We start from the raw sequence: 26,290 nt of genomic DNA on the forward strand, positions 1-26,290 counted from the left end.
CTGACATGATAGGAAGCAGAAATTAGTGATCTGTAAACAGGCTAAAGCTAATCTAAACTAAGTTTGGCTCGTGTGTTCACATGGATATAAAATAAATAATCTTAATTACATATACTGTATAAAAAAAATGCCCACCACCGTTTCCACTGCTTACAACAGCAGGTTAACTCCCTCATCTTTTGCTATATTATTTTCACCAACAGTGTCAATGACAAAAAGGTATTGATGTCCTTTGCCAAGAGCAGCATTTTATCATCATCATTTCATCTCCTGCCATTTCTCTACAGACCAAAAAAAAACACAGTCACAAAGTTGCACACATGGTTTGAAGGCACAAAGGTGAAATCTCAGGTAACCCTGGAGGATCAATTGCACAGATACAAACAATATTTTTCCTTTTTCCTGAAACACTGCGAGTGGCTACCTGCAGATTCATCAGCCATCTTCTCTATTCACTCTTATAACTTGCTCCGTTCTTCTGCTCCCGCATCTTCCTCCTGTGCAGGTATCCGGTACGCTGCAGACGGTTCATTCTGGCTCCCAGGAAGATGACGATGCTGCTCGGCACCAGCTTAGTGGTCACCCAACCCTGCAAGGAAAAAAAAAAAAAAACACACCACAATGACTGGGGTTCATGGGATCAATTTAAACTACAGCTTTCCAGGCATGTATTATTGAATGAAAACACTTGGTGCAGTGTTTCAGCAAAAAAAAAAAACAAGCTGTTTTACAGTATTATCAGTTTCCACAAACTGTTAGAGCCTGTGTGTATACTGGATATGTGTTGAACTGTTCTGAAGGGGCATTCAAATCAAACACTGAGCCAGATGATTCAGTCTGTAAGTCTGACTAACAGCAACGTTGATGTTTACTTAATGCATTTCTGGAGCAGTATTTTGAGGTTCCTGCTTCTTACCATGACAGCATGGGGGAAGTAGCCATTGGTCTGGCTCTGCAGACCCACAGTGCTGAGCTCAGCTGCCACATAGCGCTCTGGGGTGGGCTTGTCCAGGGTGGGCGTCCTGATACGAGTCATTTTGGTGGCCACAAAGAAGGGCAGCACACTCTGCAGGAAGATAAGCACGCGACATGAGCTTACAAAACATTAATATCCAAGAAAATATAATGCCTACACAAAATCTGAATTAAACCTCCAAAAGTAGAACTTCGGATCTGCAGTACAAACAAAGTTATATGAATGTTAGCCAATCGTGTGTCTTCCTGTGAGGCCGAGCAACGGCACTGCAAGATGCATCGACTTAAAATTCATAAACTCTTTTGCTTTAAACTAGTCTGATGAGCTTTTTGGGTGAAAATACACTCAGGGTTTGCTGAGGTGAAACTGCGGCACACAATGCAACCACAAGGTGGCACATGAGTGAATACTACAGAGTGCTAAAAACAGAACAAGCAAGCTTTGAGTGGAACAGCATATTGTCAAAAATGCCTCTCCTGTAAAAATGCATATGAGATGCATCATTCGTGGATGTGTATTTATTCCATTGTCCATTCAGGCAGGCTTGGCTCAAAGCTACAAGTTGGATTTCCTAACTTTTCTGGACTGACAGAGCTTAAAATTCTTTGAGTCAAAGGCAAAAGATTTCTATAAAAATCAGTATTTTTGTTGAACATTTTGAATTTACAGCCACAATCCAAGTTTGACCTACAGCTGCCACCACAGTCTTCACAGTTCAAATGTTCTGTGGATCACGGACACTCACGTGAGGGTGAAGTGTGAGGGCAGATACACCATCTAAATAACGGACCCTTGAGAGATTCCTGTGTGCACCATTTTCAGCTTGGGTAGGGATAACTTGAAAGACTTGCAGTGAGCAAAACAGGCCACGATTGAGACGACTCGGGCCTACAGTGGTGTGGTTTACTGACTTTTAAAGTTATGGCAGGGAAACAGTGTTCTTACACAGTTCATTGGCATCTATGTGGCTCAAAAAGCTCAAAAATGGTGAGTGTCCCCACAGCCTAGCACAAAAAAAAAAAAAAAATCCTGTGCAGGGAGGAGGAGAGGGATTGATCCCATCAGAGAATCCCCAAACTCACCTGAATGATGATGCCCTGACGCCTGTACTCCTCCTGAAGGCCACGAGAGAAGAAATCCATAAAGGCCTGCACATGGAGAAGGATGAGAGATGATCAATCTTAAAAAGATCAATCTGTAAAATGTTGCTCAGTTACAGACTCCAAATGGGGCCAAAAGGGGCCAATAGCTTGATGAAACTAACAGATGCTGACCAATATTCTAAAAACAATTCAGTTTCCAGAGTTTGTTTAATCAGTATCACACGTCGCACATACCTTTGAGGCAGAATAGAGTGTAAGCAGAGGGAGGGGGTACATGCCGCTAGCAGAGGAGATATTGAGAACAACACCTCTGGACCTGAGGGGGGGAAAAAAAAGGTAGGATTCAGGACAAGAACTTGTTTGGTGCAGCTTTAAAACCATCACGTTTTTAATTATGCTGCGTTGGTAAAAGCTACACATCAGTGGCTTCATTGTTCGTTGGAGAAAGCCTTCAACACTGCTGCCATAATACCCCAGTGTACATCGCAGGGCTTTCCTCAAGATGTGAAGCACTGATCCCAGAACAGTGCAACACATTTGTTTTCAGGGGTGCTTTTATGTACTTATTTCTTCTTCAAATCCACAAACTTTTAATGATTTTCAAGGCATGTGGGAACCCTGTGTCTATACACATCCAGAACACTGACAAATACACACAAGATGATGCTCCACACACACACACACTAAAACAGTGTGGTAGTGGCCGTGTGTGTTGCCATGGCAGCCTGTTGCTGCAGTGATGTAGTGGAGCGACGCTCCAGCCTCACACGGCACCAAATGTGCCTGCGCTGCTATTGGACCGCAGGAGTCACATGGGAACAGAGCAGCCAATCGGGTGGGAAGAGCACTTTGTGTGAATTGAAAGCTTGTCAGCATTGCGAACAAAGGGAGGAGAGGAAAAGAGAGATGCAGTGATGGCAAGGGCTTGGTGAGGATTTCTTGTCCTCTTACCTACAAGAGAGTCACCTTTATAAAGTGTCATCTCCCCCAATAACACTCGTGGAAAGGAAAATTATTTTTGTGCAATTTTGAGATTCCCTGTGCAGCTCTGTGCCACAATCCCTCATTCACAACAATGATTTGACTGCAGTCATGTCGCAAAACATGGAAGCCTATCATTTAACTCACCTCTCAGCCATTCTGGGCAGCACCAGACGGGTCATCTAGAAAAAAAACAACAACAACGAGACAAGCGGTCAACATCAACCATCCCACTAAACAATGAGAAAACTCAAAAAAGGATAAATAGGGGACTGTGAAAGAAAGGAATGAGTTTTATTTTTAAAAAAAGAAAAAGACTAAAGTGTGTGAGAGAGAGAGGCGTGGGTGGCGAGTACAGACAGCGTTGGTGTAGTCCACCGTTGCTTTGGGAACAACTGAGACACTGCAGGTACCATGGTAGAAACAGCAGAAGAGGGAAAAGAAAAAGAAGAGTAGGAGAAGAACAAAAAAAAGGTGGAGGAGGAAAGATCAACTTTAAACTTTGAGACTCGGGGCGTGATATGAAGATGTGGTTTGCAATCACTTGGCTAAGAAGTATTTGTAATATTTCCTCGTCGTGCAAGACGGAGACAAACTTACGTGACACACTGAGGTCATGTTGACGTTGATCATATTTGTGATGAACTGAAACACAGAAAGCACCAGTCAGCGAAACATTTCGTGTATAAGATTATGTTCATACAGTGCAAAGCCAAAGAGGTGAGTTACTGAAACTATGGAGCACAGCACAAAGAAAAGAAACTTGGAAAAAAAATTAAAAAATGAATGCATTTGGTCTTTTCACAGCGTGAAATAAGAGGACTCACTTTTTCCAGATTAGGAATATGGAGGTAGTACTCAGGGTAAGGGTAGGACACACCGACGTTGTTGACTGTTGGAGACAAAAGGAGAAAAAAAAAGCAGTTATTCTACCATTTTCACAAAAAAAAAAAAAAAAAAAAAAAAAAAAAAACCTGGTGCTGCAGAAACCAAACTAGCTTTAAATTTCTACCACAAGGTGGCAGCAAAAGCAAACAAGATAGAAAACAGGCATTCACTCCACATTAGACACAGCCACACCTTACATCCAGTAGAGCACAATTGGTATCATAAGAGGACAAAGAGTTCCTTAAACGTTCAACTGAAAAGTACAATGTGAACTCTAAAGATTACACCAACTACTGATGTTTTACTGCAACTTTAAACATAAACCCTGAGGTGTGATCTCTTCAAAATGAAATCTTTTCTTGAAATAACGATTCTAAAAGTAGAAAAACTGGTCTTTTCATGCACAAAAGAGTATTCACTCTGTGTATTCAGTCCTGGCACTACGTCTCCTTCACGACAACGTTATGTTAATTCAGCTGAGCTCCAGTCGACAATGTGCAACTTTATCTGACAGTGAAACGGCAAAGAAGTTAATTCAAGCATCTGAATGAAGGGAGTTTAAAAAAACTACTCAACTCTGACAGAAATAAAAGAGATCACACCACCTCACATTTCAACAGTCAGCTTTGTAGGATCGGAAGAACAACCGGCTTGACTGATAGAGTGAGATCCAGCAGGGAGGTATGCCAACAGTGAAACAAAGGCCAGACTGTCTGAAAGGCTTATGTCCAATTTTTCATACTGCAAACACAATGCGGCTCACACTGTTTGAGTACACAGGGCAAGTGAATGCAAACGTTTATTGAATGATGCATAGTTTGTATTATTCTGTTGCTTTGCCCTTTAGGAGGCCTTATCGTTCATGTCTGCAACACAACAGGTTCTTGCGGTCTGTTAAAGTGCAGCGAAGACGAGACAAAACTCAACGTCTTTAGAAATGAACACGCCGTCCTGAAAAATCAGCTCTTACCAAGAACGCCAATCTCCAGACCGTCCAGCCCTGCCTCGATCTTGGAGTAGATGTCCGCATTGCCAAAGTCCACTGCAATCGTCTTTGTCTCCACTTTATACAGCTCCTCTGTGAAAGGACAAACAAGTGTCATCATCATCATCATCATCATTCACGGCAATGAACAAAGTGTTTACACTGTGAAAAAGACAGAAGAGATGAGAAGGAGGCATGTTTAAGTTTAGTAGATCTTGGAGACTAATCATGCCTCCTCATGTGTCACAAGTCAGCCAGCATTACATGGCCCAACAACAGAGCAACCCCCCAGACCCGTTCAAATGAATGGACCATGTACCCAGTCACTGTCAGGCTTGAACTGAAGAGGGCACTGCGTACCAACAAACCAGCCAAGCGATCTCCCCTCCCTCCCCCTCTCCCTCGTCATGTTTGACGCGCCTGCTGCAATTAGAATTTATTGTCCAAAGACTCGTTTAGCTGATAGGTGGTGGAGGGAGTTATAAGAGGAAAAATTCCTGGGATGTGCCTCAGTAAAGACCAGTAATGTGTCGGTGTATCTTCAGCACTGAAACAAGATTTTGTTTTTTAAAAAAAAAAAAAAAGGTGGGGGGAAACCTGAGAGAGATGTAAGGTGGGGGCAAGTGAACAAAAAGAGGTTAGGTTAGGAGTGGGAGCCTCCCTGATATCTATACAAGCTCAGATTGTTTTTAGACGTGTAGACGAGTTCAAATGTCAAATAATATGATAAAAGCAGCTTTGGTTGCAAAGAAGCAGAAACGTTAACGCTGAGGTTGCCAAATTAGAGGGATGATTTGTGGTTGCCAGGTTAGGTACGATCAGACAGAGAGAGAGAGAGAGAGGAGAAACATTTATGACAATGAACTTATAGGCGGGACAGGGTGGGTTGCCCGGTTACGTCACACTAATCGTGAGGGAGGAGTGCCAGAGTTTGGCACGCCGCACCCCGCTCGTGACTACCCATCAGCCCCCTCCGTGGACTTGAAGCACGACAGGGGAAATTGCGCTGTGGGAGACGTCAGAGACAGATGGAAAGAGAGGACACCATTTGAACAGGAGGGGGCCACTCACCATTCAGTCTCTGTTCAAATCTGGACACAGGCCAGCAAGAAGGAGGGAAAAAAAAAAAAAGTTTTCCCTTTCATACTGAAGCTCGTTTTCTATTTGTTGTTTCCGTCTTGAATGAGATTTGTTAGAGGCAGACCAGGCTTTCCTCAGAGAAACAGGTCGGTGCACGAGTTTCTTTAAGAAAAATCGTGCCAGATATCAAATCTTTCCTTCTTCCTACTGACATGAGGACATAAAAACACAGCCTACTTTACTGGCTGCATGTTTCACTTTAGTACTCAAACAGAACAAAAAGGCACGACTTAGCAGGATGCAGAACAGTGTGAAAGATGGGATTTAGAGAGTAAATCTGTCCATTTGTGAGTAGTTTCACTATTCTGATTCTGTAAAGGAAAGTGTTTTTTGTTGCAGCACTTTGCACAAAGTGAAATATCTAAAAACAAACATGTGCCAACTTACATTTTGACAAGTTAGCCATTTCAAAACTGACATTTTATCTCCTTCTCTCCACTTGTGACTATATTCTAAACCTGTATGTTGAGGAAATGTCCCGTTATAGAGGCCTGGGAAACCCTGTAGCCGACGGGGGAGGCTGCATGCTTCGCTTCAGCCCGTCACCACCAGCCCATACACACATCCTCATCAGCCCACTCACTGTGCTCTCAACCCTGAACAGGTTTCCATGATGTTGTGGACACACACACACACACACTTACCGAGTGTCCTGGCCACGTCATCCAGCTTGTCCTGGGAGCGACTGATCAACATCATGGCAAATCCTCGACGTGCCAGCTAGAAAAGGAAATACCGGTTAGTAACTGATGCACAAACATGACCATTACTTCAATATATTGAGGGAAACGTCACATAATATGTTGAAAACTACAGGTGGCAGTGAGAGGGTGCTTCAGTAAGTCTGCTTTGACTCGGGATCAGATGACTGGGAGAGCGATGGTAACCCACCATCCTAAATGTATCCAAGATTGATAACTTATTTCTACCTGCATGTGTGAGCACACGTGTTGAGCTGATTTTGTTGGAAGCACGCTTTCAGAAGACTTTGATACAGAACTCAAGAACTTCAGACTTAACTTACGTTAAATTTGAGTCGAACGAGACTAAAACAAAGAGGGTCGAAGATCAGCCAGGTTGATCTTTCAGTATGTGGTCATGTTGCAGTGCAGAGTGAGCAGATCTGCTTTGTGCATTTTGAATTATTTGAAACTTTAAAGCACAGTGGTGGATTTATCATGCTCCATGTGGAAGCAGCGTTCAAGTAGTGCATTTCTACATATGTATTAACATGCCTAAAAACTGTGTGTGGCACAATACCCTTGGTAAAATGGTGGCCTACTGTTGCGTGACAAGCGGCTAGCCCCACTAACAGCAACAGTATGAGTCAAAGGCCCTACATGACTCTTATACAGCCAGCACACCCACACAAGTATGGGCCACACACACGTGGCAGGGTAGCCCCTGTTCAACGTGTGCTTGTTACCTCCGTATGGGCTCTTGCTGACGAACTTGTATTTAAGTGTGTGTGCATACGCGTGTGAGGACTCTCTTCCATGTTAATAGGGCTGTAAGAGCTCTCCCGTACCGTGGCCTATGAGTGAACACGGTGTGTGTGTGTGTGTGTGTGTGTGTGTGTGTATGCATGAGTCACAGCTTTTTTCCGTGAAAGAAATGAAATAAATAAGGGTCCAGGAGCCTCACCTCCTCCGCATAGGATTTCCCGATTCCATCCGTGGCTCCTGTCACAACTGGAGAAAGAACAGAAAGAAGGAAGAGGTTAGTTTAGCTTCTCTTCACAACAATCAAACAGCATGTAAGCAGGGCAGAGGTCAAGTCAACCAAAAGTTGACCCAGAATGGTTGATATTCCTAATATTCACAATGATTGATGTCATGGTTTCACTTGGTATTGTAGATCTAGGTAAACTCACAGCAACCCTGTCAAACGGCCTTAAAGTCACATTACATCAGTGGCAACGGAGCATCACCGACGAGTCGTGTTAGACTGACTCATTACTCTGGCACATCTACTATGCCATCTTCTGACAGCCGCACATAAAAACACACACACACACACAAATATGATTCTCTTCGCTCACAACGCTCCTTCAGATCTGGTCTGACCACTTTCAGTTGTCACCTTATCAGCTCACAGCCCCCAGTAAAGAGTCTAGCCCAGGGCTCTTTACGGGTGAGCGACACGTCAGCGAACACACCCCACAGTACCATTCACCTGCTATTTAGGAGAGACTCTCTTTAAGCGCTGTGATGACAACTTTCTCAGATGCTTACAGGCTGTCCATTCTCAAGGTGCACACGAAAGCGAGCGTGCAGTTCGAGTTTGAAGCAGAGATGCAGGTAATAATACAGCGCAAGACTGTATAGATACGAGTCAAATCACAAAGATTAAGCTACAAAGACAAGAGAGGGGATGGAGATTGTATAGAGGCTGAGATAAGATGGCACAGATTGAAGCAGAACAAAGACAGAAGACCGTATAGGATTCACAAAGCCTTCAAACCTCAGTGACACTTCACTGGGAGCGGCTCCTGAGACGTAAAACAATATCATTGTTGAATCACTTATCAATTTAGTACACTGATAAATCTGACTGGCAAGGTGGAAGCGAGTGCACCTGTAGTTTGGACAAAAAAAAAGGTGGAGGAGGGAGACTGGTGGAAAACCAGAGGGGACCAGAAGAGGAAATATTTCATAGAAACGCTACCAAAAAAAAAAGGTAAAGTGGCCGCGGCACGACGAAGACAGAGAGAGGAGCTGATGTTCTTCTTGTGTTCAGAGTTCTCCTCACCTTGTCAAGCAAGCAGGGCTATTTTTAAACCTTCACTGCCCATCAACCCCAGCTCCTTCTTGACTGATGGAGGGGGGCGGTGGATGGAAGGAAGGAGGGATGGAAGAGAAAGAAGAACAAGGGGAGGCAGAAAAATGGACACAAGAAAAAGGAAAAAAAAAAAAAGAAAGGTTGTGAGGAGGGATCAGGGTACTCAAATATACACACACACACATAGTTGTGCATCATGAATATAATATTAGGAAGGCTTGATGAAAGATTAATAGAGGTAGAGGACATTCTCTGGCAAAGAGCTGGAGAGCAGGAAAAAGACAAGATGAGAGAGGGGATGCAGAGAGGAGGGAGTGATGACGAACATGGAGCAGGAGAAAGGAGGAGGGTGAAGTGGGGTAGGGAGGGAGGGAGGGAGGGAGGGAGGGGGGAGGACAGGAGGGGGGAGTGAGGAGGGATCCTAGGGGCGGCTAAAAATAGAACTGGAGCGAAGCAAGAGAACGAATGAGTGAAGGAGAAAGAGACAGAATAGAGATGGCGGTGGAGGAGAGGAGGAGGAGGGAGGGGGGAGAGAAGAACAAGTGAGTGAATGAGGAGTGAGAGCGAGAGAGAGAGAGAGAGAGAGAGTAGCACAAAGTCAAAAGTGAAAAGAGAGCAGAATCCCTGGTTATTTTTAAACCTCCCCCATGTTAAGAATGAAACGCTCCGTGGCAGAAAAGCCTCAATGGACATGGGCTGTACCAAATCACGCTCTCGTTGCAGATGCAGGTGGGGGCAAACAGAGGCAGGGAGAGGCTACATTCGTTGCAAAGTAAAATGGCTGGGGGAGGTGGGGGGGGGGGGGGGGTACAACAACCACGTCGACATAAAATTAGTTTTCCTAATATAATCTAGAGACATGAGTAAAGCTCAGTCGTTTTATGCGCTGCAGGGTTCATATTTTACACAAATACATAACACGCATTCCAAAATAACACTGGAAATGTCATATCTCATGGTTGGCAGGTGAAAACCTCACATTTCCAGAAAGTCAACCTGCCAGGGACTGTAAAAATCAGCCCCCCCCCAGGTGATAATTATGCATGTTTGGAGTTTTCTCATGAGCGTTGAAGGAGTATAAACGAACACTAGGGAGCAGAGAGGAGCATGAAACCATTTAGATCACGAAAAATCAACAGGACTGGAGTTACTAGGTGGTAACAGCTGCCTTTTCTGAGACATCTTGTACCAACAAGTGAAGAAAAGCCCCGACTGATGAGGATTACCTCCTGTGATTCATCTCTAACTCACCCTATGGTACCTTAGAGGAACAAATGACAGCCGTGTCAGCAGACACTGAGAAACAGAAAGAATTTTTTTAAATTAGCCATAAAACACCACCGACCACATTCCTGTCACAGGGGACGGCAGACGTACCCCACAGAGAGGCAGCTGTGACGCATGCCGTTCCCTTGCATGACTGAGTTTCAGGTGCAGAGAGTTGCACCTGTGCGTGAGAATGTGTTTTGCAACAAAAAGCACGTACAGCATCACCTTTTGAACTTCAACATGACAGCAAAGAACATTATGGTATATAGCTGTGTGCTACATGTCAGACTGTACATCTGTTCAGGGTGTGCGTGCCACAGTACATTTTAAGAATACAGAAATACACGTCAGTCTTTACTTATTCTTTAATTCTTTTTTTTTTTTAAGCTAGATGAATTCTACATAAAAGGCTGGATGAAGGCCTTGATTGGCTCATCACTAAAACAGCAACTAAAACCCTTCCTATTAGCCAAATCTTCTCTATGAGTCTTTAAACAGGTGATGCCTCGGACTGTTGGACTCTTTATTAGATTGTTTGCTTACATTTCTTGTTTATTTCACTCTGTAAAGCACTGTGAGACAACTCTGTTGTGATATTGGGCTATACAAATAAATTTAATTGAATTAAATGCAATTTTAAAAAAAAAATATTATTCTGGCAGACCTGGAAAACCAACTCGTACAAATCATATTCTAGAAGAAGAACGAGCACAAGAATCTGCCCATTTTTAAGATGAAGTCGCTCTTTGAAACCTTTCCAGCTGTGTCCTCTCAAACTGTTTGGTACAGAAGTCTACTTGTGTTAGCAGGTTAACGAAACAACTGAACTAAAAACAGTGTTGTGGAATTAAAATTCCTTCCACTGCCTTAACAGGAAAGCGAATGGCTGGATAAAGAAATAAAACAGCATCAGAAATTCTCTTTATTGCCACTCTACTGTGCATTAGTTTACCAACTGTCCCCTCCACCTGTCCCCAGGCCTAATGCCCCCCCATAATACTCATGCTGTACTTATGAATGACTACACTCATTATATAATAGCACCATTTTCTCAATAAACATTGTTTAGGGAGTGTGTGACAGTGAAGTGTGGATATCTCTATATAAAAATATAACAGGGGGCTCCTGCAGTGGGACGAGGACACGGAGTTCCTCTCCAGTCTTAAGACATTTCCTTTTTACTTTTGAGTTGCCATCAGCCACCGTTAGTCAAACGAATGCAAGAAATAAATTATTCAAGGAAATTATAAACCAGATAAGCTATAACACAATATCCAAGATTACCATTGTTCAGTTCAGTCTCTCTCTCACACACACACACACACCAGTGCTCCCAGTAAGACTTAATTCCCCTCACGTGAGCAATGCGTTACATCTGTGACACACACAGATGTAATAACAAAAAAAAGAAAAAGGTCTACGCAAGCACACACGTGACTGACAGCAGTGCCACTGACGCACACACGCACTGACAACAAAGAGTGAATGTGTGTTGATGGGGCAACCACATATGAGAAGAAAAAAATAAATAAATAAATAAAAGAGGCTTGAGGACAGGAGTGTGTGAATCCATGAATGTATGCATGTGTGTTAGCAGAAGGGGATGTGAACGCCGCTGCCTCTCATTCATTCCCAGCAACACCTCCCTGAACCCAGTTTCCCCCCCATTCCACCGCCTCTAAGAAAACCGGTCCGCTCTGCTGGCTCTGAAGCGCCCTGACGGGGGCGCATTTGCACCGCAGCTCTGCTGTGCTCAGTGCTGCACATCACGTCCAGAGGTATTGACATCCCCCAGCCTTTTCTGTCTCCCTCCCTCCCTCCCTCCCTCCCTCAGCAGTGGAGCAGCCCCTGCCGCTGCCTGCTCACTATTCCGAGGGTCTAAAAAAAGCAGCAGGAGGAGTAAAAATAGCAGCGCGCCTGCACTGCCTCGTCTGGGAGCTGCCTGCCTGCCTGCCTGCCTGCCGCAGCACCTGAATACCAACAAGATCCCCCACCACCATCACCACGACGACCAGGCTGCTGCTGCTGCTGCTGCATCCTCAGCCCTCCACCTAAAGCCCTGATGCCAGCATGAGCACTGCAGGCTGGGAAAAAAAAAAAAACCCCAAAAAAACCCCACAGAACATCTGATCTGATGAGCAGTGGGAAAAAAAGAACAAAGCGACCACAAAAGCCCTATCTGCTGATACTTGTGAGGAATCTTTGATTTAGATTAACGTGGGCTGCATAGGAAGGCACGTGCGTGAGGATGAGCAGCTCATGTTTAAAAAGACAAAAGAAAACCTCAAGTCTTTATGAACATGGAGACTCAGATTCCCTCTCAAGATGAAGGTGTGCTCATTAGTTAAATAAGCTGATGTGGTGTTCAGTTGTAGAGAAAGCTGGCATGCTCTAGACTATCAGTTACCCACAGGGTGAGGGCTTTTTTTTGTTTTGAAGATTCAACTTCCTATGCAAAGAGAGAGTGAGACAGAACTAAAATGAGCGCAAACCACCCCCCCCAACCCTCCCCACCACCACCACCACCAAATCCCCAATTAAGATTCTCAGAGAGGAGAGACTGCGGTCCTTGTATGCCCCGCTCTCGTTACGTACTGTTATGTAATCTGTCGCACCCCAAACTCGCCTATCAACGAGCAGCCCCTCCTACCTCAGAGGGGAGGGAGGGAGGGATGCAGTACAAGATCCAAAAGACAGCAACACTCCCCCCCCCTCTCTTCCACATCCAACAACCAAACACACACCCCATTCTCCATCCATCCACCTTCCACATTCAAAACCCACACACACACACACAAATGCTGCTTTAAATAGCAGGGGAGGAAAGTCACATGGGTAATATAAAAGTCGACAAAAATAAAGCTTGATAGGGCCGGGGGAGAGAGAGAGAGAGAGAAATGAGGGGAGGGAGGGTGAGAGACAGAGAAAAAGAGAACATGTACTTCAGAGCTGCCCAAGATAGAACCAGCATCTATATTTGGGTACCGAGCAAAAATAGTCCCGTCCCCCTCCCTCCTGCTGTCACATGCCTCGTTTAAAAATCAATAGTTTCCCTCAACACAACTACTTGGATAGAAACGAGGTGATTTCTGAGCAGAAGCAAACTTAAATGTCTGACTGCGTGTCGCAGAGGACAGACTGTACTGTGTGGAGGCTTTTTACGTCAAACAAAGCCTCCAGCAGGCGACTTCACTTTGTTAGTGCGTCCTCTCTGGCTGAGGGGGTGAAATTACCTGTGTCGTCTTTGGTCACAGGTATGGAAACCTGCACACACCTGCATGACTGAAAAAGTCTCTTGTGTAACGTACATCCCTGCATTTGTGACAGAACTCACAATGGGTGGATAAAAAAAAACGATGGAGTTCAACAAATGTAATAATACTTTGAAAGGAATTTGAAGATTTGTCGAGAGCATCAGGTGGATGATTCTCTTAAACATGTTTTAACAGCCAGGATTGTTATTCTGTGGGTTCCTACTCTGATCAGACGTCATTTCTTCCATTAAAAAAGGTCTCAGTTTACAGCCAAATCACACAAATCGAAACACAGGTGCTGTTTTGGTCATAAAAAACGACATAAATCACTCATGCAACACCAGTGTTCATCCAATAAACTCTTCTCAGGTGATGTTGTCATGTTTTCAGTCCTGCAGAGGTAACAATCAGAACATTCTTTCTTTCAGGTTTGTCCCCGAGACACTGACGCCTGCACCTCGAAGTACATTTCAACAGATACTCGCAACTGAACCAACTGCCTTTCTGGCATGTTTGGCTGCAACCTTCATAGGAAGGTGTCATTTAACAGGAGGTAATAAAACACCGATTCCAAATATGCTGGTGGTCCAGTATTGTACATTTAGATGACACAACTGAGCCGCTGCTTCATTAATGTACCTGATGCTCTCTCTTCCTCTTGAGTGTGTTTAAGACGCACGTAGGCTGGGAGGCCAGTTAAACGTGTTCATGAAGTTAAGTTTATGATAAAACTCAAGGCTTAAAGAACCAAATGTACAATTTCTAAGCATTTAATGAGGGACAATGTCTTTGGTTTCTCCGTCTATGGAACAAAGTTTACTTTAACTCTCCAGATCACCTTTATTTGCTGGGGCATTTCAGTTCCTTGGTAGTGTGAGGGCTTCAAGTGCACATTACAGCTGAAATGATTATTGGATTAATTAGTCACTCGACGGAAAGTTGCACTGCAAATTTTTTGGTAATCAATTCAAAAATCGACTAAAAACACCTGACATCCCCTTGTTCCAGCTACTCAGATTGTAAAGATTCACTTGTTTTCTTTGTCTTATGACAATAAACCCATTTATCTTTGGGTTTAGACTGTTGGACACACGGACATTTCATCATGAAAATGATTGGCAGATTAATCCATGCACCCATAGATCATTTAACTAATTATTTGTTTAAAGAGATGACACCAAAAGTCAATGACAAGTTACTAGATATCCTCAGCGGTGGTCAGAAAACATCTTGAGCTACAGTAATGCCATCCCATGCTTTTTGATAAACAACATTATAAATAAATCTTGCTCAACTTGTATCAGCGCTGTGGCTGTGTATTTAATTTCTAAGAAAATGAATGTGGGGAAAATTTAGTCAGGAGACATCATGAGAAGAGGTGAATGGGCACACAGATGAGAGGAAGGGAGACGGATGGAGAATGAACAGCACGCTCAAAGGAACATGGAAGTGAAGCACACACACACACACACACACACACAGAAGGATGGGGAGTTGGGTGAGATGGATTGAGGGAGGGGTGGAGGGATTGAGAAGAGCTTGAAATGAGGGAGATGCAGAGGATTTTTTTCTCCCCTCTTTTTTTTTTTTTTTTTTTTTTACCCAGCATCCCCGGCTCTAGCACGTGTCACAGAGCGTGTTCATCACATGAACAGCAGTGTTCTCTCTCCCTCTCTCTCCACCCACACACTCACTGTCTCATAAAGCACTAGGGGGAAGCACATTCACAAGGATGAAACACACACTCGGACACGAATGAAGCCTAATTCCTATTCATAAAAAAAGGAGTGAAAATACATTCTTTCATAATAATCAACGCCGCCCTGTAACTGACTCTCCCAAAGCTTGTGTTGACAAACTTTCACACCGCAAATATTTATTCCTGGAGCCGAAGCAAACGCAGCTGAATTCTTGCGTAAGTGCTGACCCAAGTCTTTGTCACTCTTGTGCTGTGCTGATGAATGGCTGCATCCTTCTTATATAATAGGACAATTTTCTCAATAAACTCTAATGTCAGAAGGGATGAGGAAGGCACTTCTAAAGGCACATGCCACATCAACTCCCCCCCTCCTTTGTTGCAAAAAGCTCCCTTTGGTCTAGTTTACTTCCCCATAATGGAGTTTTACACACACGCAACAGAACAGACACTGGATCTCTTATATAATATGGGATGCTGGGGGCTAAGTGCGGAGTGAGCGGAGAGGAAAAACCTGGGCACTACTACCCATCAGAGGGAGAAGCTGCACCACTGTAAATAGAAACCATGATAATTGAACACTGCCTCATAAAAGAATGTTAATATACTTTAAATATGTTGACTGAGAGATTCAGTCTCTCCAAAACCAGACTAACAAATGCACCTACGTGTCTTTTTCAAAATGTGCTAAAAAAAGAACCAACAATTACAGAAGTGCCATTCCTTTGCTTAAGGGTTAAAAAAGGAAGGTGCTTAAGGCAAGTCTGCATGTGTGGATGCACAGTGCAGCAGAGAGGCTGGGAAAGCCGCCTTTACTCGTGTTGCAGTGCACCTGTTTGGCCACTACGAGTCCCATCCACTAAGGGGAAGACCAGTCACTGTCAGAGGAACTCCAGAGAAATCCCTGCTCTCCTCTGTGAGTGGGAGCTGCAGAGCTACTGCACAACACAGGACACAAAGATTTGCAGTGAAATACGTAATTAAAAAAAAACACAACTACAAATTTACTTGACCTGACTAACAAAAAAAATGCAGGGGATTAACTCTTGATCTAGTTTTAGTGGTTACCAGGCAAACTTTACCTCAGCCCTCCGAACACACTCAAAACTTGTCTGACCAGGAAATACCAGCTGTCTCCTGTGTTGCGATAGCAGCCATGTGGATTGCAAAAAGCACATGTTTAATGGATGAGCCATGTCATCGTCATGACCATGACACGTCTTTCTAGAAAGCACGTCAGTCTAAGAACGTCTTCTACGGGTGAAGAAAAATGTGACCGATTTTAGCCCTTTGTCTAGGAAACAGACTCTTACATAAAGTCAAACACAGTTTAAGTCTACATACAAATCCAGTGGCCAATTAACTACAACAGTTACTGAAATGATGCATTTAAAATGACAGAAGTTACAGCTAATATCTTCAGATCACATTCAGGTGATTTATCTTTTTTTTTAAATGTAAACTTAATGAAAAAGATAAATGATTGAAAAGCCTCATGCATGTTCTGTGGAGCAGCTACACACTACAACTCAACAGGACGTCAAATATCAAACTCTTATTGCTTGTTGTGCATTAGATTAAAAACAATAAAAGGCCTTTTCAGTAGTTAGAGGAGGTTTAACGTGTTGCAACAAGTGTCTCTGTGAAAGGTGGAGACAAGGAGTCTCACCACTGACGTCTGTTCAAGTGTGTTAAAGAAAATCACGCCACTGTCAAACCTGGCCAGACCTGCAAATCTGGTAAGACCAGCTGAGAAGGACACCTCAGGCCTAGCAAACACCCCCCCCCCTCCTTCACCTGTTTAATTCCTGCCAACACTCACTCTGGCCGTTGTGATTGAAAATGAGCATAAGACCTGTCAGACTGGTGGCAGCAACTGGTTTCAGGGAGTGGCATGCAGGTTCACATCTTAAAAATGGGTACACAAGAATAAATGGGACTGGCGTGGGAAAGCTGGGTAACAGTTTTCATGAACCTTTAGTTCAGTGAATTAAAATATTTCTTTAATAAAAAAGGTTTGAAGCTTTTCCAATACTCTTAAAACAGTTCTTCAGCAGTGTGTTGGAGGTTATATTTGACCCATTATAGTTGATGCAATAGAAAACCTCTTTAAAAAAAAAGGTTCTTCACTGCACCAAAAATGTGCTCTGCTTCAGTAAAAGCCTGAGGAATCATTTCAAGAGAGCAAGGAAGGATCCTCTAGTGCAAAGTTAGAGCTATATCTGACAGATAGTGGGGGTGGTGGAGGTGGAGTGAATGGGTTGGGAGGAGGGGAGGGGAGAGGAGGGAGGGAGGGGATCACAATTTCTATATGACCAATGGATGACGAAGCGATGAACAAGCGCATGACTCATCGGTGTGCACCGGTATTCCTCCGCATATTCCAGCAGAATCACTAAAAAAAAAAGATGCCATTCCTAAAGGCACCCTACCTTTGTGTCCTGTGTTTCATCTCACCTCTTATGGCGCACAGGGCATTCATTAAAACGCCCCATTCATAAAAAACAAAAACGATTATTTAAAGACAGCGCGCGTCACGGTGCTGATAAACACCTGGGTTATTAAAAAGAAACAAACAAAAAAAAACACAACAAGCATTCAAATCATCCGGGTCGCCTGGTTTGGGGGTGTTAGAAAGCCTATCCCGACGCGAAGGGGAGCGCTCGGCAAATTGCGCAGCAAGAGGCTCCAGACGCAGCAGTCTTCTCCAAACAGGAGACTGGAGAAGTGGGTCAAGCCATGGCAGGGCGATTCCTATGAGACTGCTCTCTACCAAACCAAAATACACTCACATTCGACTGGAAACTCGCTCCTATTTGGCCGAGCACGTTGAAAAAGTGCACCACAGAGTCAAATCCAATTAAGAGACGTTTTGGTCTCGTCTTGCATAAACATGGGGCAAACGGGATGGGACAAGGTAATGTGACAAGCAGTGGTGAGAAAGAAACCGACGACACAAGCAACAGCATGACAAAACATCGCCTCAACGTGTTCCCAAGCAAAGTGAGGTAAAAGATCATCAACACAAGTGGCAAAAAATGTTGGACAAACTACGACAACGTGACATGTTTTTTTTGAGAAGTCAAAAGCTTTGGGAACGATCTAGATGTAGGTCACGTTTTAATTGGGCACATGGGTTTGTCCTACATCATGCGGATGGGCTAATGTGGTTCAGTAGTGCGCTGGCTGAGAGCTCACCCACATAAAACAGCTCTGTGAAAAGTGCGCATAGCCTGCGCAATTTGGCTCCTGGCTCACCAATGTGGGGCATCCCCACGCCGCTTCAGATGTGGGTGAAAACGCTGGCTGGAGCCCCTGGTAGCAGCAGACGGTGCTGTGCTTGACGCGAGAAAAAAAGGAGCCCCAATTGAGCTAATAAGGACCATTATCCTGTCAGTCAATCAGCTGCTTACCTGCGCTTGTTACGCAACACCAACCTCCCCTTGAATTAAGCCACAAAAACGCACCAGAATGCAGCTCTTCTTTGTGCCAAAGTGAAGTTTGAGCTCAATAACCTCATTCTGGGGGTTTGCACGTCGAGTCCACCTGCCTACTTCTGAGCTGCCCTCTTCGTGACCGTGATGTAGGTGGCGTGAAAATTGATGTGACCCAACTCACCTGCCCACTTGCCCAGCTTCGGAGAGAGCAGCTGCCCGTTTCCCAAGACCCAGATCCTAAAGCCTGAGAGCAGCCTGTAGAGCAGCCACAGCGCCAGGGAGGCCACAGTGAACGCACCGACCCAGAAGAGAGGCGTCTCGGCCCTGCGGAGCGTCTCCTCAACGTTCATCCAGTTCATGGCAGCGGCTCTCGGTGACTCGGCGTGTGTGTGTGTGGAGACCTCAATTTTAGGCAATGTGCTCTAATTTCCAAGCCACAACGTGAGAGAGAGTCCCTTTATAAGGAGGTTGTAGCATCACACACTCCCCCAACTCCCCCAACACTTGTCTAGCCTGATTTAAAGCGCACCGCCCACCTCCTACTCCGCCCCGCCCTCCTCCGCTGCTCAGTGGCTGCAGCAGCCGTCCCTCGGCTCATCCACCCCGCTGGTTGGCGCGCTTGCAGGTCCATCAGCTCCAGAGCTTCCCCCATTCATTCGATTTTCTGTATGAAACAGGGTGGGTCAAAGGGAGACCGGGATGATGAGCGATTGGACAAACATTACGGCAGCTCCCATCCGCAGGCTGTCATTGGCTCTCGGCAGAGCAGGTTTGTCGGTTTCACTCAGGATTATGAAACCCTCCAAACCCACGCTTTCGGAAAAAAACTGCCCACACCACTTTATGAATGAAAGGATGCTCTCATTGGTGAAAAATGTGCGCGTCCTCCCGCCCCTTGGAGCGCGCTTGGATGCAGTTTATTGGCTAAAGCGGTGCCAGTCTGTGAGGTCAGCCTGCTCCCACCTAGACATGAGTCACTCGTCTATTTTAGGTATTCTGTCTGCATCATACTGCTGATAACCACCAAAAACACGTGGAAACAGGCGCAGTGCAACATCTTAGCGCACAGTTTCAGGCATGTTGCGCCACATAACTCCTCCAAACCTGCGTCTGCCGCAGCATGCGCACGTCCAGGCTCCCCAAAAAGGAAAAAACTACAATCCCCAGCCCATTTTTCCACTTCCAAAACCAAAATCTCGCGATATTACCATCAACATAGTAAGTTCCCCATCCCAAACATTGAGGATGGGGAGATGAGATGTGTGCGTGTTACATAAACACCGAGGCAGGCTTGTGGGTTTCCATCGCTTTATTTAACTGCTTTTTTTTTTAAAAAAAACATCTCCATGCACATGAATAAGTCAGCCATGCTTCAGCACAACCGACTGTCACGATCTTCTCCTCAGCAGTGTCTCCTCTCTGCTCTCCACTCCGACCCAGAAATTTGCAACAGCATTTTTTTTTTTGAGTCTCCAACACTCTCCCCCCTCCCGCATCCCCAGTTCCCTCTGCCGCCATGCTCCCTGTCTCCCTCTCTCTTTCTCTCTCACACACACACACACCAAAAACTAAACATGAAATCCTGACATACGCAGCCTCTGTGGCACAAAGCAAAGCCTGTCATGTACTCTGCAGAGGGACGAGAGTATAAAAATGTGTGTGCACGCTGACATCCGTCATGCAGCTGCTCGCATTCTTTGACACAAGTGGAGGGATCGAAGTCAACGTGACACCGAGAGGGAAGAAAAGGAGCAGCAAGTTGTGTAACAATTTCAAACGGGGTGAAATTAAATGTATGTCTGACCAGCTTGAGTATCGGTGATGCTTCCTATGTGCAGAGAGAAATAAAATCCACGAATAATAATCTTCCTAAAAGTCACTTTAACAGGTTTTTATATTCTGGCATCACTGCAAAGTCATTCATCTACAGTTTAATATACATTTATCAACTCAAGGCCTCTGATAAGGATCTGGTTTTTGCACTCAAATATCTGCCAACAATGTAAACATATAACAACAGCACACACACACACACACACACACACACACACACACAGAAATAATTTAAGTGTAATGTAAAGCAGCCATAACAGTGACATTAGCTTTGTAAGTGAGTAGACTTGTGTTTAAATTGATAACTAAATATTATTGGATTTCATACACACACACACACACACACACACACACACACACACACTCTTTTGAGAGTCCACCTTCACGTCTCGGTCGTGTCCTCGCAGCCCAACAGCTGAAAACAAGAGAGAAAATGTGGATTTAGTTAAATTCTCCACGTGTGTGTGTGTGTGTAATTTACAAGACAAGAAAAAAAGTGAGCAAATATATTAAAATATCAGCTCGTGCACAAACTGTTAACACGCATGATGATGCATTTTTTAAGGGGGGGGGCAGTTAATTTTAAATACCCACAAGAGGCAAAAAACAAACTTCAGTTTCTACTGTTTTCTAATTTCAGGTTTTTGGTTTGTTTACATGAAAAGTATATTTACCCCTCCCAGTATCGACAGCACACACACACACACACACACACACACACACACACCACCTCTAAATACTGCAACACAAAGCTCTTCCACATTTAAGTTTCTGCCCCCCTCCTCTCAGCACACACACACACACACACACACACACACACACACACCCTCATCCTACCGTCCACTTCCACACTGCAGCCCGACACATCAGTCGCTCCTCTCTCTGTTACTGTCACCTTCTTAACCTCACTGAGCCCAAATTATATTTTATATCTCCTTAACTTCACTAATCATGAAACAGAAGTTGTTGTTGTTGTGTGTTTTTTTTTTTAACGTGATCAGAAAACATCCTAATTTAAAACTCACATCACGTCAGAGTTTGGGACTGAACTTTGCTCCGTGCTGATGATTCCTCACACTGACACCAACATTAAAAAAAAATATCCCGACTGTCTTCAATGACTTCAACCTCTTTGTTTTTGGGGGTTAACTTCAATATAATTGTGGTGAATGAACACACAGTTTGGAGGATAATAAATCAACGGTTTCTTTTTTCCCTTTCTGTGTCGCTGTCCACCTCCGTGGTGCTGAAACACTGAACAAGTGCGCAGCGCCACACAGACCCCCCCCCTGTAACTCTTAACCTCTAAAGACCTGGCGTACACATGCGTGGACATCACATGTTGGGTTATATGACCATAGTAGTTAATTCTGCTCAGCTGGGGCCGTATGGACATGTATGTGGGCAAAATTGTTGATATTTCATATTGTTTTTTGCTCCGTGATTTTCAAAACATGTTCACAATATGTTTTGTATGTGTTATAAATACATGCAAAAGCAGTCAGGAAAAAAAAACTGCTATGTTCAGGGTGGAAATAAAGAGTTTTGCACAAAGGTGACTTTATTGTGTTTTCTAGAAATTAAGACCACATATGTGGATATAACTTTTCTCTAAAACTACACCATGTAAAAAGGTTTTATACTTATCAGGGTCCAATAAGCCCAAATAGAAAGGAGAAATAAAAAATGCAGATCAAACAAGAGCTCGGGTCTTAAGAGGTTAAAAAGCTTCTCAAATGTTTAATGACCGACTTCTGCCCCACACAGGGGGGGTTTTCCCCACGTCTGCACGAGCATAACACACCTGAGGGAGTCCAGCGAGCAGAGCCCTCCTGCCCCGTCCCTCACACACACACACACACACACACACACACACACACACACACGTGGCCGCCACACACACCGACCACTCTCGGCCCCGTTTGTGCCGTTCTAGCAGGTCGCCTTCACACCGTGCTTTGTTTTAGCCCACAGAATAACTTTTCAACATCAGAGTAACATCAACGCAACACAAGCAGCCAAATCCCTCTTTCATGCATCCAAACGCAGAGACTTGCAAACGTTAATGAAGGGAAAAACCTGCTCCAAATGAGTTACAGTACAACTCTGACAAACCTTTAACTAGTGCGTCTCTCCTCATAAAACTCTGCACACAGAGTCTTATTCAAAGCATCTAAAGTATCTGAGAGGTGGCACAGGTTCAGTGCATCCTCCCAACAATACTATCAGATTAATAGTAATGATGGTTCATGTGTTTGTGTTATTTCATACATACCTACAGTCCTGCTTCAAGTTTCTAAAGACGCAGACAGCAACATTACAGCATCTGAGGACAAAGAGAACAGACAGGAGCTTATTTTTAATGTCAGCAAAAAGACGGAGTAGTGCTCTAATAATTCAACCTCTTCTGTTATATTTTCATGGCTGTAACTTTTTTTTAAAAAACGTGTGGTTTTACTTTTTACTTTTTAGATTTATAACCACTTTAAATTTTCAACTTCAAAACATATTTGAAGAAAACGGCAGCTGAGAAATCACCTCATTTCTACCATGTGTTGGAATTTAAAAGATCTTTCAGTGGGTCTCTATCTTTAAAAAAAAAAAAAAATAGTCTCAATGGATCTATTTTCACATCAAATTATATTTTACAGTTTTTCTACTCAGTCAGTAATTATGTGTTAAAAAATAGGATTGTAAGCAGAATTTGAGCCAACGTGCTGTTTGACACAGTACAAGTGGTTAGCTGTGATTTGTTTTTGTATGACATATAACATGAAACATATAACATGAAACCTGTGTGTGTGCGAGTGTGTGTGTGTGTGTGTTATGTTCAGATGAGCAGACGGTGTTGAACGTATAAAAGCTGCCTCACGTCCTCACATGGTGGCTTCTGTCACAGCTTCCTGTTCATCCTGAGAAAAAAAGAGCAAAATAAAGAGATCACATTAGAAGCCCTACACCATACACTTTACTTTTTACAACACACACACACACACACACACCAGAAAGACAGGAAACACACACTCTGCCTTGTGCCCTTTCGGAAGCAGAAGGCACACACACACACACACACACACACACACACACACACACACACACACACACACACACACACACACACACACAAATTAAACAAAAGAACTTAAAACACTTCCACATTTAACGTTCCTTCATGTCTCATCAAAGTCTTGTCATCACGTTCAAAAAATTAAAAGGTATCAAGATACATGTTTAAGTCCAACACATACACACACACACACACACACACACACACACACAGACACACACACACACACACACTCAGCTCTAAATTGTGCATAAGGCTGATGAGATCAACCTCTTGTAAAAAAGAAAAAGTGACAACACACAGATGTACATGCACATTCAGTCAAACACCCTCACACACACACACACACACTGCGCCCTGTGTAACACTGAAGCCTCTCTCTCTCTCTCTCTCTCTCTCTCTCTCTTTAACATTAACAGCTTGAACTACAGTAAAAGCTTCCCTGAGCCCACAAACTGTAAACCCACCAAAATCATCTCCGATAAAAATAAAGAATAAAACATCTGCTTTATCGAATCCACGTTGAAATAAACACAATAAATTACCAGAACATTTAAAGTGGGGGGGGGGTCGTTCTGCCTAAATCTGGGATCAATAAGCACGCGGGGAAAATATTTTCATCGTAAAATAGTTTTCTCTCAAATATCAAATAAGATGAGAAAAAAGGAAAAGAAGTTTTAATTTAAGTTTTGTATGTTTATATTCTTCCAGTTCATAAAGCTAAAGTTCCTGCTTTACACATGAAATATAATGTATTAAAATAGAAATGTTTGTCTTGATGTATAATTATTGTATGTTTGAATAATCATCTCTAAATCTCATCTGCTGAGGACGATGCACGGACACACACACACACATTTCCAGCCGTTATGAGTGTGTCAGACTCTCGTCAGTGTGTGTGTGTGTGTGTGTGTAAGTATTAGTATAATATCAGTGTGTATTTCCTGCACTTTTCAAAAAACATTTTAGACCAATTTAACTGATAACTTATCCAAATGCATCTCATAGGCATCAGGTGTGTGTGTGTGTGTGTGTGTGTGTGTGTCACACGCAGCATTTACCCCAAATGTCTTTGCATGACCCTACGTTCATGTTACAGACTTCAGAGAGGTGATAGCACACACACCTATATATAAAATCACATACACACACTGTGCCCAATTTTTCATGTGCGTACGTAGATGCTCAGAAGCACAATCGGACCGACACACACACACACACACACACACACACACACACACACACACTCACAGACAGTCACTCACACTGAGATTACACTTGGATAATAATAAAACTGGTAATTTACAAACTAAACCCACCACCTATTTAAGAGAAAGGGCGTAAAGTTGAAGTTTAAAATCGTGCAAACTAAAATAATGTGCCAAAAAACTTGCACTATACCAACTTTACACTTTACATAATGTTCTACATCTAATCTGTTGTCTGATATTTCATGTACAGGACTCTAAATAACATCAGCGGGAGCCTGTTAGTCACCTCCTCTCACTGTAGCCGCTGTGGAGAACTTTTAAAATGACGCACATGCCGGTGAGACACCTGCCGTGGTCGACACCTCACCTCCAAGTCAGCAAGCACAAGCTTCAAACGCACACACACACACACACACACACGTACTTTAGAACCACTGAACTGCATTGATTGGGTGTGTGAGGAGTTACCATCATATCCAGATCAGCACCAGGCTCATATATCACCTCATATTTGCCTTCAAATGAAAACTGAATTGTTGATGTCACTTGTCTTGAATATGATGAAAGTTTTGACGTGATTTCACTCAACCAGCTTTAAGGCATCACTCTGCAAAACCTGCTATCAAGCTCATTTAAATTAACTTCACCAGCGTGGGTTTAAACAGCATAACCAACGTGTTAGACTGACCGAGACACTGAGGAGGGACACACTGAATATCTGAATTTCTTGCCATCAGTATAATCAAGTTTAAAAGTATTCCATATGCACTCAGTTGCCAGTTTAGGCTGGAACTAGTTCAGTCTAATACAGCAGACCTGCACTGAATCCAACCTTCCTGTAAATTATAATATTCAGTTTGTGTTGAAACGTTTTTTTAAAAAAAAAGGTGTGGAGGCAACTTTGGAGGCTGTTTGTATTAGGTTATACTGACAGGTGTCTCTATTATTTTGTCCACCCCATCTATATCACAACACCTCTCTGTATGCTGCAATACATTTCAACAGCATCATGAACTGCACCCTTCAAGAGGATCCTCTACACCTCTCTCAAACGGATCAAACAAGCACTGGACATTATAACCTCCACGAGGAGAGGATTTAACTCTGGACTGCTGCGTCACACTGAATTAGTCTTTTAGCAAGGCGTTCCTAATAAACCGGCAGCAGAGTGTGTGTGCAAGCAACAGATTTAATCTGTAAATTCCAGCATTGAGACTGAGTGTCAAAAACCCCCCATCAGACAAACTCTTCTCGAGACATTTATCCAGTTTTAGGAGGAAATAATTAATGCTCCTGGGTGAGGATTTGCCCAGCTGATGTTTACACTGTTAAGACGGGCTGTAGTGATGTTTTTCTGGGAAGGTTCAGGCTCCTTCATTAACAACAGTGTCCTCCTGTTGGATTTTATGTGTCTACCCCCTTTAACAGGGATGCAAGAACCCTATATGGAGAGTTTCTGCTGAGGAAAGTAGAAAATGTAATATTCACAATATAATATGTATAATATATAGATTTAACAGCCAGGTAACAAAACTCTTCCCTATTTCAGGAGGGATCTGCTACAGTCCCCTTAATGTCCCCTTAATGACAGACGTACTACTATTCTGTTAATTCAAAACTAAGCCACTCCTCCCGTTTGTTACTATTATATCAAGATCTAACAAAATCT

General features: G+C 43.5%; 1 protein-coding gene across 1 annotated transcript; it reads right to left on the bottom strand.

Moving 5' to 3' along the window:
• Positions 1-75: 75 nt before the first annotated feature.
• On the bottom strand, positions 76-18,869 carry hsd17b12a (hydroxysteroid (17-beta) dehydrogenase 12a). Its single transcript, XM_070831045.1, has 11 exons — positions 18,692-18,869; positions 7,718-7,764; positions 6,718-6,793; positions 4,919-5,026; positions 3,888-3,952; positions 3,661-3,705; positions 3,208-3,242; positions 2,314-2,395; positions 2,059-2,124; positions 917-1,066; positions 76-589 (listed from the first exon to the last, which is right to left on the bottom strand). The coding sequence occupies exons 1-11, from the start codon at positions 18,867-18,869 to the stop codon at positions 449-451; spliced, it is 993 nt and encodes a 330-aa protein (XP_070687146.1). The 3' UTR covers positions 76-448.
• Between the last annotated feature and the right edge of the window lie 7,421 nt (positions 18,870-26,290).

Source organism: Pempheris klunzingeri, chromosome 5 (assembly GCF_042242105.1).
Source record: "Pempheris klunzingeri isolate RE-2024b chromosome 5, fPemKlu1.hap1, whole genome shotgun sequence".
NCBI classification, from domain to species: domain Eukaryota; kingdom Metazoa; phylum Chordata; class Actinopteri; order Acropomatiformes; family Pempheridae; genus Pempheris; species Pempheris klunzingeri.

Coding starts and splice junctions, on each gene's coding strand:
- hsd17b12a (XM_070831045.1), bottom strand. CDS start 18,869: ATGAACTGGATGAACGTTGAGGAGACGCTCCGCAGGGCCGAGACGCCT. Junction 3,953..4,918: donor TCTGGAGATTGGCGTTCTTG/GTAAGAGCTGAT, acceptor TGTCTCCAACAG/TCAACAACGTCGGTGTGTCC. Junction 3,243..3,660: donor ACATGACCTCAGTGTGTCAC/GTAAGTTTGTCT, acceptor TTTTTTTTCTAG/ATGACCCGTCTGGTGCTGCC.